The sequence below is a fragment of the Grus americana genome, chromosome 2 (genome assembly GCF_028858705.1).
Source record: "Grus americana isolate bGruAme1 chromosome 2, bGruAme1.mat, whole genome shotgun sequence".
Lineage (NCBI taxonomy): Eukaryota > Metazoa > Chordata > Aves > Gruiformes > Gruidae > Grus > Grus americana.
This window is the reverse complement of record NC_072853.1, coordinates 57,227,709-57,240,461: the sequence shown is the minus strand read 5'-3', so window position 1 is coordinate 57,240,461 and position 12,753 is coordinate 57,227,709. Positions and strand designations below refer to the sequence as shown.

Genomic DNA, 12,753 nt, shown 5'->3' with positions numbered 1-12,753 from the left:
TTAGGATTTTCTAAGTTATGGTTGGAGAATAAAGGGCAGAAGAGGAAAAAGAAACGGAATTTGGTTGTCAGGTATTCCTAAAGTCTGTTTTTTCACACAAGCATGGATGTTCTTCACACAAATATGCACAGAACAACCATCTTGGTTTACTTTATATATAAAATAACCAGATAATTTGAAATAATTATGTACAGAAGCTGGTAACTCCTTTGCATTTTTTACCAGTTTAGACAGTGATGTATTTTGGTGTCACTTGCAAATGTTTCCATCTCTGATGTTAACTGTAAGAATGTTCTCACAGCATGCAAAATCCTTCCTAATCTCCAACATGCTTCAGAAACCCCTAATACAGTGTGAAGACTTTATACTAATATATACCAGCCCGGTGAAACCATTTTATAGCCAGCCCACAAGCAAAGGCGGCACTTAGAGAGCACTGTTCAGCATATGTATTGTCATATATACTCATATGTAATAGTTGTTACACATACTTGCTCACTGGGGTATTATCTGGGACGATGGCTTTTTTAGCAAAATACTGTCTGCGAAGGGATACTTTCACCCAACTTCAGGATCTTAACTTGCTAAAGCTCCCTTTTCAACTGAGAGAAATATTCAACTGGCCTACCGTTTGCCTTGCCTGAGTTAGATGTCTGTCCTGGGATGGCACTCTAGGAGGGTGTGCTGTTTGCAAGGCAGTTTAGATAACTCTGACATATGAAGACATCTATAGTATAGTCTCAACCCATGTGACAAGAATCCAACTCCTAGTGTGCATGAATCTCTTCCAGGCTGGCTGAAAAGCTTTCTGAATAGCAGTAGTCTGTGCTTTCTGAAAACAGACTGGGTCCATAGCTTTCAGACGTAGAACAAAATCCTATTCTTTCTGAGCTGGGTAAGGGCCAGGGCTCGAGCTTCTCAGATCTAGTTCCTGGATGGGATCCCTAAGCTTAGGTCCAAAGATACCGGAGGAAAATGGAGCCCAAGATGGGCTCTGCTAGAGGGGAATAAAAGCTGAATTGACAAGGGAAGCCAGCACCACCACTTGTGAAGTGAGGAATCCTTTCAGTGAATGTAGGTCAGAAGGGAAAGCACCACAGCTAAGTGGGCCTCAACCCCATTTTGTCTTAGTTAACCACTGAGCCATACCTTTAACCTCCTTCTTGTCTTAGAAGAGAAGTAGAAAGCTCATTGTTGTCTAGTGGACCATGCCTTTTTACAGAGATCTTCTGTTTTTCTCCTCCCAATGGTTCTGCTTGAACATCTCTGCAGACTTAAGGAACAAGTGGCATCTGGTGATCGACCGCCTTACAGTGCTGTTTCTGAAATTCCTGGAGTATTTTCATAAGATGCAAGTCTTTGTGTGGTGGCTGTTGGAGCTGCACATCATCAAAATTGTTTCCTCTTACATCATCTGGGTCACAGTGAAAGAGGCAAGTAAACACCCACCATCAAAATCTTACCCATGGTGGAGGCTTGTCAGCATCTGCTGTGCCGTGGCACACCCGAGTGTAGGGAGATGACTTCCTCATGTCAGACCTCACTGAAATTGTGAGATCCATCTGGGCTTGACAGCTGCTGGGGATCTGCCTTGACATCTTTCTCCACAGTGATATTCTATCTGCCTAGATATTCTCAGCCCTCCCCTTTTCTCCAGATATTAAGGTTTTTATTAGTCTAATTCTTTGGACTCAGGAGATATAATCCCTCCACTGCTCAAGCTGGCCGTGGGCATCATCCGGATATGGAGGGTGTAGAAAAGGGTTGGGATGGAACATCTAGGAAAATTAATTTAACTGGGTCTGGTGCTGAAGAAACAGGAACATGGCTGTGCCTGTGGTGTGGGCAGCATGAGTTCTCTGCCTGACATAGCCATTTCTAGAACAGAGTAGTAGGACAGGATTCACTAAAAAAAAAACAAAACCCAAAATAAAAAATCCTTTTTCTCACATCTTTTGGGGGAAAAAGGTCAAGAGGATGAAAGTGGGTTCCACAGACATATGAATCTGTATCATCTGTTTGTTTCATGTGTACTAAAGCAGCAGAACCAGGATGTGGTCCTTTGTATTTCATGTCTGTTTGTAGGGTGGGTATGCAGTTTTGTTGGTCTAATAGTATTACTATTATGTAGGAGATAACATTCTTCTTAAACTGACTATTAAGTTTTTCCTCCTTCACTTACCACTTTGTGTCTGTGTGATTGTGAATATTGTTGTAACTTTTTTTCAGTATTTTTCTCACAGTTTCTCTATGTCCCTTTCTTTTGAATGATTTTTTTTTTTTTAAATTACTATGGCAAAGGTCAGACTTTCTCAGTTCTCTTGTTACTTCATGTAATTTCCATCCTGTTTTTGTGTTTTCAGGTGTCTCTGTTTAACTTTGTGTTTTTAATTGCCTGGGCTCTTGCTTTGCCATATGCTCAGTTTCGCCCATTGGCATCAAGTATCTGCACTGTTTGGACATGTGTGATTATTGTCTGCAAAATGTTGTACCAGCTCACTTCTATTGATCCCAGCACTTTTTCCAGTAACTGTACATTGGTGAGTACAAGTGTATATTAAAAAGGTTTGATTACTGCCTTCTTCAATGAAGAAGAGCAAAAGGAACCATATCAAGTACTGAAAACTACAGTTAACCTGATGTATTATTGTCGATTATCATTCGACAAGTAGCCTTAAACTCATTTTTTATGAACTGTTGCATTTTCTTTTTAGCCAGGAGAAAATGAAACTAAGGTCAATTTAGAAGAACTCAAAACCTCAGTCCTCTATAGTGGGCCAGTTGATCCTGCAGAGTGGGTTGGATTGAGGAAGTCTTATCCCCTGCTTGTGTACTTAAGGGTAACTTCTTTAATTATCTGTATTGAATATTTTCTTATTTGTGATGAAATTAACAATGTCTTTAAAATCTCAACTACTACACACACACACAAAAAAAAGTAATGCAAGCCATTGATAATAGGGAGGTACAGAGGAGAAGAGACAGCAGAAAGCCATATCCATTACACAGGACATTGCCAGAAGGGATTCAGTACCAATTAAGATAATCTGCATGTAGAAATATGGCTTTCTGACTCTACCACCTGTTAAAAGGACTTTAAGAAATGATATATTTAAGAACTCTAAGTAATTAAGAGGTACATCACTTTCAGGTAGCAAAGGACTGATGGGTCTAATTGGAGTAATTACCTTGAATGACAGTATATGCTATAAGCAGTTAATTTTTTTTAAGTGCTTATTCCTTAGCCACAGCTTAGAAAATATAATGAGTTAAGGGAATAACTCATTCAGACACTAGTAAGTGGATGGCTTTTGGGTTTTTTCTTGTTTTTGGTCGCTGCCTGTGAGCAATGTTTTATTATTCCTATCTTGATTAAAAAGCCTACTTACAATAAAACTGTGCCAACTCCCAGGGGGAAACCTTGCATGTCTCTTCTTAATTTCAAGAATCTCTAAAATTTTATATACACAGTTTTTAAGGTTGTCAGAAATTTGTTTTTGCCTGAACAAAAGCAAGTTTTGATCTAACTAGATTTGTTTCTCCTTCCTTCCCCGAGAGCTTACCTCGGTGTGCTTTGTTTGTGTAGGGAAGACTCGCTAAGCTCTGGCGATCAACGTATCAGGCCCTGGTAGCACCTCAGCCTCTCACTCCCTTAGCCATGCGCCTCCCACAGTTAAGAATATATGTAGGGAAGAGCAATTACTGACCTGAGAGTTCTGCATGGAGAGTGAAGTTGCCTAGTGGTGTCTGGCTTGATGCTAGGAGCTTTACAGCTATAAACAAATAATACTTTAGGATTAGAAATTATTCTAGAAGGGTTTTCACTGAGTTTTCAAATAAAATTCCTCTACATAGAGGAATTCAATTCAGTGCTAGACCTGAAGGTTACAAGTTTCACGTCTCAGTGTGTTTCTGTTAAGCCCCTGTAATAACAGACATTCAAAATGTCTGCAGTGTTGAAGTGAGGAGCCTATCTATGATAGATTCTGTAAAACTCTGCCCAACAACAGTAGGAAGCCCAGGGACAGAAAACAAAAATAACTTCTTGTCAAAAAAACCCAAAATCCAAACAAAAAAGGCCCCAACAGTGGCACCTATCTCAGGACATTCTTGTCCCAAATATTTCTCAGTGAACAGAGATCTAGAGGTTGCCTCTTCAGCTTCAGTTATGGCTTCCTTGAGGGACTTTCTCTGAGGTGGTCTTTTTAACCCACTTTTGGAGTGGGTTAATTTCCATTAAGCATAGGGCAGACCTCCCACCTGAGAGGAAAAAAACCTCACTTCAGAGCCGCTCAAGACTGCATCCCAGTCAGTCTGGCTTTGGGACAGGAGGAGCTGTGCCTGAGTGAAGACTGGCAGATAGACTGTTCATTCAAAAGTGTATCCAGGATATATTTGCACTACCCAGCATCCTTGCAGTTTTAGGAAGTCAGTGCTTGCCAGCTGAACTCCTGCAGATGGCTTTGTGTATGCTTGTATCCTCTATCTCCTGCAAAGCAAAGTATGATATCTTAAGAGAAGCTATGAAACATGAAAGGGTACATAGATGGGTCAATGCATTTTCCCTCCCCTTCCTTTCCACAAGTAGTGTTCATTGTAGTATTTTTTAATTAATGTCTTTAAATGTATCTTCTGCAAGTCAGTATGTTTCATCAAAATCCAAGAAGTGGTAGAAATCTTAATTTGTTTCAATGATAGTAGCTGGGAATAGGTGCCAGTGCATCCTGGAGTGCAGAAACGCTTAGTGGTGACATCCATTTCAGTATTCATGGGTTTATGCTTATCAGAAGATTTTATGGCTTTTTGTGGGTTTGATTTTTATTTAATATTCTTCTGATCGTCTCTCCCATAGAACAACTTACTGATGCTGGCTATTTTGGCTTTTGAAGTTACAATCTACCGTCATCAAGAGTACTACAGATGTCGAAATAATCTTACCACACCTGTGACTAAAACCATTTTCCATGATATTACAAGAGCACATCTGGATGATGGACTGGTAAACTGTGTCAAGTATTTCATAAACTATTTCTTCTACAAGTTTGGTTTGGAGGTAAATCACTATATATTAATTTTCTTTATCATTCCAAACCTTTTCATTGTGTTATTTTTGACTACTAGCTTGAACTGTGTTTGAAAGCTGGATGCTTCTTAGTCATCACTCATGTTAGACCTTGCCACAGTTGCTGTCTATCTGCTAGGAGTAGTTTTCCTCCTGCTTTTTTTTGCGTATGTCTTATTTATAGCTCAACAAAAGGGATGACAGATGGGACAAGGGACAGAATTGAAGCATACCTTCTCATGCACACATACACAGAGGAGCAGAAAAGGAAAGCAGGGCCTGGCAGGCCATTGTGTCTATTTAAACGTTTCTAAACTTGTTTTGCTTCTGGCTGCACAAATGCATCCTTCTTTTTTATACTTGTTACTATAGCTGTTAGCTATCTCAAGGAACAGGAGCTCCAGCGAAGGTTATTGATGCTTTGTGCCACTGGTGTAAGACAACGTTCTTTCTCCAAAGAACTTTTCAGTAGACAAGAAACACAGAGAGAATTATGAGAGGCAGGTACAAAGGGCTGAAGGGATTTTTCTGAAGATTTGTGATGCATTCTAAATATCTAGTAGGTGTCTGTCTTAGTAGAAGATCTGCTTGTCTGTTTGCTAGCAGCAGTGGCCCAGACTGCTGGGATATAGGCTCAGCTAATGTATTCCTTCTATCTGTTTCACCCAATCCAGCAAAAAACATCTGAACTGAACCTGCTTTGAAGACACGCTATTGCTGAACAAGTGCTGCAAAAAAAAAAAAAAAAAAGAGGAAAGCTTAATCTCTGTTCCCTTACATCATCTGTTTGTTCACAGACACAAAAAATGTACTTTTAAAAATCTTTGTAGAAATAGTGATTTTTCACAAATTTCTATGGCTGTCTGAAGAAGGCAACTCCTAGGGTAATACATCCCAAATCTAATCATAATAATGCTCTTGATCTGTCTGTTAAACACTACCACCCCTTGCTATTGATAAACAGAGTAAACTGTTCAAAGCCAGTCTGAGGATTAAGAATGAGTGAAAATTAAAATTAATCAGCAAACTATTTCCTTTGGGAAATAAATTTAACCTCATCCTAATCTGAGGAGAGAGACAATCAAAATAGTGAAGTGCACTGAATAAATGAATCACTGTGAATTATTCACTAAATTTGAAAACATGCTTCATGGCGCTGAGTGAAGGGACTACTTTGAGTGGAACCAGAGAACAGAAATGCTGTGGGATGCAAAGTCTTTAGAAGAATGAAGAGCTCAAGCTGCCTTACAGCAATTGACTGGATTTGTCTATAGCCAATAGAAGTTCTATGGCCTAAATCCCCTTACTTTTTGTCTGGTTCCCACATAAGGATACATTTTAGTTGTTGTTATTCTTAATAGCTCCTCTTCTTTTTCACATCTGTAAGTGCTATCAAAATATATGGCTGTGTAATATGTGCTTTTCTTGGCAACAATTAAACATTTCAGATATAGGCTACTGTGACAACACTCTTTCCATTCCATATCTTTAGATATCACATAATGGAACACAGCTTTAGTGCTGTATTCGTGTAGTTGACACTCATAGAAGAGTATCAAAAATTTGGGGTGTTGGGGTGGGATGTAGGAGGTTGCTGTTGGAGAGATAAAAACTGTTTTAGTGTGTTGGTTTGCAGAGAGTTCCTGCAGTCAGCCCCAGCACGTGTCCAAGCATCCTGTTAGCATCCAGAATAGTTTATCACTGCTGCATTGATTAGCCATCAGGTTGCAAATGTTGCTTATGTTTCTTTACTTCTTTTCCAGACCTGTTTTCTTCTGTCAGTGAATGTAATTGGTCAACGAATGGATTTTTATGCCATGATTCATGCCTTCTGGCTGATTGCTGTATTGTATCGACGTAGAAGAAAAGCTATTGCAGAGATCTGGCCAAAATACTGCTGTTTTCTGGCATGCATCATTACATTCCAGTACTTCCTTTGCATTGGCATCCCACCTGCTCCTTGTAAAGGTAAGGACACTTACCCTTTATGGACAATTACTGCTGCTTGCTTTTACAGAAAAGCGCTGGAAAATTGATAAGTATTCAGAAGAAAAGGATGAAGTAATTGTTATAAAGTACTGATTGCATTTTTGCGTGCTTCTGTCATACAGACTATCCATGGAGAAGTGGTAATGCCAACTTCAACTCCAACATCATAAAGTGGTTATACTTTCCAGACTTCATTGTGAGACCAAACCCTGTCTTCCTTGTCTGTAAGTGTTTTAGCATATAGTTGGAAGTGTTTATGTGTCGTTTGCTTAAAACATCTGTACACTGTAATGTGAAGCCAGCCTTTTGTTTACTCTTCAGTAGCAAGCTGACATATTCTGTGGGAGATTGAATACTAAGTGTGGCTTTGTATGTAGTAGAAAAATTCAAAGACTTAGTAATTTCTGCACATGTTTTTTCTGCATCCCATTTTTAATAAAGCGGCATCAAAAAGTTCAAATTATTTCCCCTTTTCTAATTTATTTCTCAATAAAAATCATAAAAGATGACGTAAAAAACCCCAAATACATTAATAAATTTCACATAGGTGTTAAATGCTTTGAAAGTAGAACAATCTTGGAGGTTCAAAGTGTGGGAAAGAAGTCTGATAACCACATTATAATATATCACCACCATTCCGTACACCTAAGTTAATGACTGAACTTTTCTTTGCAACCACTGCTTTCTCCTAGATGACTTCATGTTGCTGCTGTGTGCATCCTTACAAAGGCAGACATTCGAAGATGAAAATAAAGCTGCGGTACGAATCATGGCTGGAGACAATGTGGAAATTTGCATGAATCTTGACGCAGCATCTTTTAGCCAGCATAATCCTGTTCCTGACTTCATTCATTGCCGGTAAGAACTGAATCTTAAAGACTTGGAAAATACAGTGCTTCCTTTTTGTGAAGTTCTCTAGTGTGACAGTAACTCTGACAGCTTCCAAGTTTACTTGGAATTTATATTCATGAATGTTCCTATCTCACAACATACCTTTTACTGCTATATGAGACAGCAGATAGTTAGCTTTTGGGTAATCGAATTCTGGTTTAGAAAAGGGCAGATGAAAACTAACACTGCTGATAGTTTTAAGTGCTCCCCAGAGGGATCTTCAGTGATAGATTTGCCTGAAATCACGCATTCCCTCCATGAATGCCCTGTGGGGCAGAGTTTATGGTGGACTTCAGCACTCTGGTGTCTTTCCCCAAAACACAGGCATGCTAGCAAGAATCCATTGTAGTCTGAATTTGCCCATGTGTGTGTTTAATCCCACAAAGTCATCAGTCATGTCCTGCTGAGTTGTTGTCTAAGTACAATCAAAATAATACTCTAATATAAGAGACTGTCCTTTGTGCTATTTCATCTAAGCATAAGAACCTTAAAAGTGTCTTGGAAGGACAACTGGCCTGTCTTCCTGTTTCTCAACATTCATGTAAGGTTGTTTAAGAAGGTGAATAACATAAAAAGGGGGCAGACCCTGAGACAGTCTGTTCTGGATGATCTTCAGACAATGGAGTCATTCCTATGTGATCATTTCAGCAAACATGGATTAGTTCAGCTCTCCTGAGTTGTGCTGGGCATATGCTTAAGTGAAGTTGTCTCTGAAAGTTTGATGCAGTATTACAAGTATAAATGGGAAGAGTAAGATTTCTTAGCTATTGTGTTTTGTCAGACTAGGTTTGTTTTGTGAATGCATGTTACCAACAGATGTCTGAGTGCGAAAGGAATTTAAAAAAATTGAACTAATGTCTAGCAAAATCTCCCTTTTGCTGATAAACTTTTATTTCTTTACCAGAGAAGTGCTATCACCAGAAGCCCTTCTCAAGATCTTTAAGTTGATACTGCTGTTTCTGTTAGAAATGGTGGCCAAATCTATCTGGAAATAGCTTTGAAGAGGAGACCATTGAAACTCATTCAATTGACTCATTTGTCCAGAGATTTATAGTCACTTCTTGGTGAAGGGTGAAGAGTTCTCCCCCTTGAGCATTCCCAGTCCACACAGTAGACCCAATGTTCTAGATCCAGTAGCATAAGCAGAAAGAGAGAAGTCATAATCATAATCTCTCTTCAAAATATTCCATCAATTTGGGATTCTTTCCAAAAGACATCTGCCAAGCAGGGCTTGGTTGAGAGGAATGTGTAGGGGGGGATTGCCTGAGGTTTTTTTCTTGCCACTGTGGTGGTGTCCATCTTAGCGAAAGCAAATTCAGCAGTTGCATCAGGCACACTGATGTGATTGGTCACTGGCAAAGACCATCACTGGTTGCTGGCAGAAAGAAAAGATTTAATTTTCCTCCCTTAGTCTAGACAAAAAAAATCAGTGTGAAAAAAACTCATTAATGATGAGAAAGTGTTTAAAGACTATCTTCAGAAGGGAAAAAGAAGCAAGAAAATTACTGCTTTTTAAAGCAGCCTCATTTGACATCTTTTCAAAGTTCCCTGGAATCTGATAGGTATTTCTGGTCATCTGTAGAAGATATCCCCAAATGGCCAAGCATGAAAAGTTTGAAGTACGGAGGATGTTCTTTGAAGATTTTGGATGGGAATCAGAGTCAGGTTTATAATGGAGAGCAAAGTCCAAGCTGAACTAGCCTGCTGCCTCTCCATGATCCTTTGGGTTGAGTTCTGTGTTTTGGTTCATATGCATGGTATGCATCAGCTTGAAGTCATTGGTGGCATCACATCCATTCAAACACAATGCTTGGCATGTGCTGACAAAATAGACCTGTGTATAGGTGATTAAAGATATGTAATCATTTAATTGGGACTTTAATTGCAACTTGTGCTAAGCAGTAAGTTATATTGTTGGTGATGAGTACAAAAAACCAGAAAATCAAAGAATCCTGTTAGTAGTGGTGAGCTGAACAAATAAGCTGTGATCACTTTATACTTGCTCCAGCTAAATACAGAAATCTGTGTGACTGTTACATGTGGTAGTTTTATGTTGTGTGAATAAGTAGAAGGCAGAGAGAGAAACAGAACAGGGACATTTTTGTTTGAAAAAAATCCATCCAATGAATAGAAAACCCATTAATTTCAGGAACAGAGGAAATTCCTGTTTATTATATCCTTTCTTGTAGATCCTCGGGCAGGTAAGCTGTAACTTCTTTTTTTGTTGTTTGCAATGTTAGCTTCCTGAATCTGTAATGGGAACGTACTTGTAGGATGGTGTATATAGGTATAAACAGACCTTCCTTTAATATGACCTGCATAATAGATCTTGTGTTCTTGATGGTATCTTTCCTTTCTTTGAGCCCTTAAGTATCTCCTTCAATGCTTTCACTACAATGCAGATTTTCCCAGGCTTTAGATGATGTTATTTTTGAGAGGTTGCACTGCGCATATGCAATCTTAAATGCCTAATTTGATTCAAAGAAGCATCAGAGAATGGATGGACAGTGTCTTAAAGTGACTGAATCTTTTATTAGGGATTATAAATCTTTAAAAAAGAAGGACTCTCAAGCTCTGGAGAATCCACTGAACATATACCTCAGAAGAAAATGTATGTATCTGGCCTCCATTCAAGACAATTTGGAACCAAAAGGACTTTGTCTAAAAACATTTCTTGCACTTTGCTATAGAAGTTTCAGAATGGTCTAAATATTTAGTAACATGGACAAGAACTTCGTTCAAAGCTTATCCAAGCAAGTGAAATGAAAAATGGCATTTGTCCAGAAGTCAGTCAGAAAGAGCCAAACAAATGAGTGAAGACAACCTGGTTATGAATAAATTACAAAGCATAAAAAAATCTAGTGCTTAGTATTTATGTGTTTTCTGAGAAGCCCAGTATGTATTTACTGCCATATAAAAGAAGTGACTGTTGTGGGCTGAAGCACCCTTTTTGATGTGTCTCTTCCCTTGAGAAGATGACAGTTGGCCACTGGTGTAGTAGGCATGGATAAAAAGCTTTTAACTGCAATATAAACAATGGCAGAAAAAGAACATATTTCTAAATGCTTAATTTTTTTCTCTCTGGAGAAATACTTGAGCTCAGCAATGATAAATACAGTCTAAGGAAGAGATTTCCTGAAATTTTGTCTTTCCACCCCCAGATTTCTCAGGGGATGTGTGCTTGACCCCAGGGGAGAGCACAACCAAAAGCCTTTGAAACAGAAATAAAAATGAAGAATAGAAGTAGGAGCTTTTAAAATGAAACAGGATTTAAAGCGACTTCACTGAGGATAATCCTTTCCCACAGTCTGTGATGCTGAAAAATCCTCATTTCAGTTCCCAAGCAGTTTGCAGACGTTCTCCCAGACATTGACAGGGAAAAAAATTGGGGTCGTAATCTACTTTTTTCCTCTTAAGAGCGGAAACAATATTAACAGCCAGTCATCGAACTGTCGCCTTTAATACCTGCACCCTGGGAACCATCACCAAGTGAGTCAGGTGGAGTCTCTTGAAGGCAGCTGTAATGCCTTTCTTGGAACTACACTTCGAACTTAGGGTAATGAGAGAGGATCTGCAGATCATCATTACAGGCTTCCTGTCGTATTTGTTGTATAAAATGGATAAACATTTTGCTGTTAATAAAATGAGCCTTAACGAATAGCACAGCTTTGGATTTGGGAAGTTTTAAAGCGGATAGAAGCATGAAGGAAGGACTTCACTGGTAAGAGTGTAAGAGTAAGAGAATATCAGTCGCGAGAGAGGGCTTGATGAAAATAGTGGGAACTAAGACCTATAGGATCCACAACACTAAATTTGAGGAAGTCCATTGAAATAAGGGAGCTGATTTTCTGAAGCTTTGATATAGCTATTGGCAATGGGAAATGAATGAAGCTGCTTTCCGAAGACTGAAATGGAGCTACAGGGAAAGGCTTTGGGGATGGAAGCTTGGTGAGAAATGAGCAATGTTGGGATTTGAAGGGGAAATGAATTGTGATGCAAGGTTACACAGGCTGCTAAGAATGTAAGGAATAGAAGATAAGGAAGAGTGGAAAGAAAGAAGAAATTTGGAGAGTAGAGGTAGCTTACAGAATGCATATATATAGGGATAATATGCCTGAAGGAGAGGGAGAAGGTGGTCATCAGAGGAGATCTGCACGAATAGCCCTGGAGTTACATGGAGGTGGCAAGCCACACTCAAAGCAAAACAGATGGCTAGTAAGGGAAGGCAATGAAGCGACGTAACAGCAGCTCCTCCAGCGTGAAGAAGCATTGAGCTGTATTCAGTCAGTGCAACAGCACAGTATTTTCTCATCAGTGTGTAAGCAGAAGAGTGTTCTTTCCCTAAACTTCAAAGCGCTGGCTGAGGACAAACACATTTTCTCAAAGGGGTTATCGGCTGCAGCATCAGCACCTCTCTGTGCCGGCAGGCAGCAGTCCGGACGCTAGACTGGCCACAGCCAAACACATCATTAAGCATGCCGGGAAAACAACTACACCTAGAGCAATCTTTTGCAACAGGCTGGATTGTATTACAGTTAAAAATTAATTCCTGTGGAAATAAAATATTGAAGTAATCATGATAAGACTAATAAAGCTTTAGTAAAGAAAAGCAGATCATCTGATATGGCGAGCCATCTGAGGTTACAATAGCTTTGATGGATGGGTGGAATGAACTTAAGACTTTGCCTTCCTTGGTTTTGAGCAAAGTGATAGAGTAAATTTTTCCAAAATGTTATCCAGAGTATCAGTGGGTTCTGCTAATGACACAGCTAGCAAATCAGTATTTTTCATTTTTCATTCATCTTTCAGGT

General features: G+C 39.2%; 1 protein-coding gene across 5 annotated transcripts in view; it reads left to right on the top strand.

The window, feature by feature from the left end:
- The window catches only part of PIEZO2 (piezo type mechanosensitive ion channel component 2), a 322,106-nt gene that overhangs the window by 248,990 nt on the left and 60,363 nt on the right, over positions 1–12,753 (top strand). For all 5 annotated transcript variants that reach the window (XM_054817484.1, XM_054817479.1, XM_054817482.1 and 2 more), the window contains 7 exons: positions 1,273–1,433; positions 2,364–2,540; positions 2,715–2,840; positions 4,853–5,053; positions 6,826–7,030; positions 7,174–7,275; positions 7,744–7,909. In XM_054817484.1, the coding sequence (XP_054673459.1) occupies positions 1,273–1,433; positions 2,364–2,540; positions 2,715–2,840; positions 4,853–5,053; positions 6,826–7,030; positions 7,174–7,275; positions 7,744–7,909 (1,138 nt within the window). The remainder of the gene's footprint in view (positions 1–1,272; positions 1,434–2,363; positions 2,541–2,714; positions 2,841–4,852; positions 5,054–6,825; positions 7,031–7,173; positions 7,276–7,743; positions 7,910–12,753) is intronic.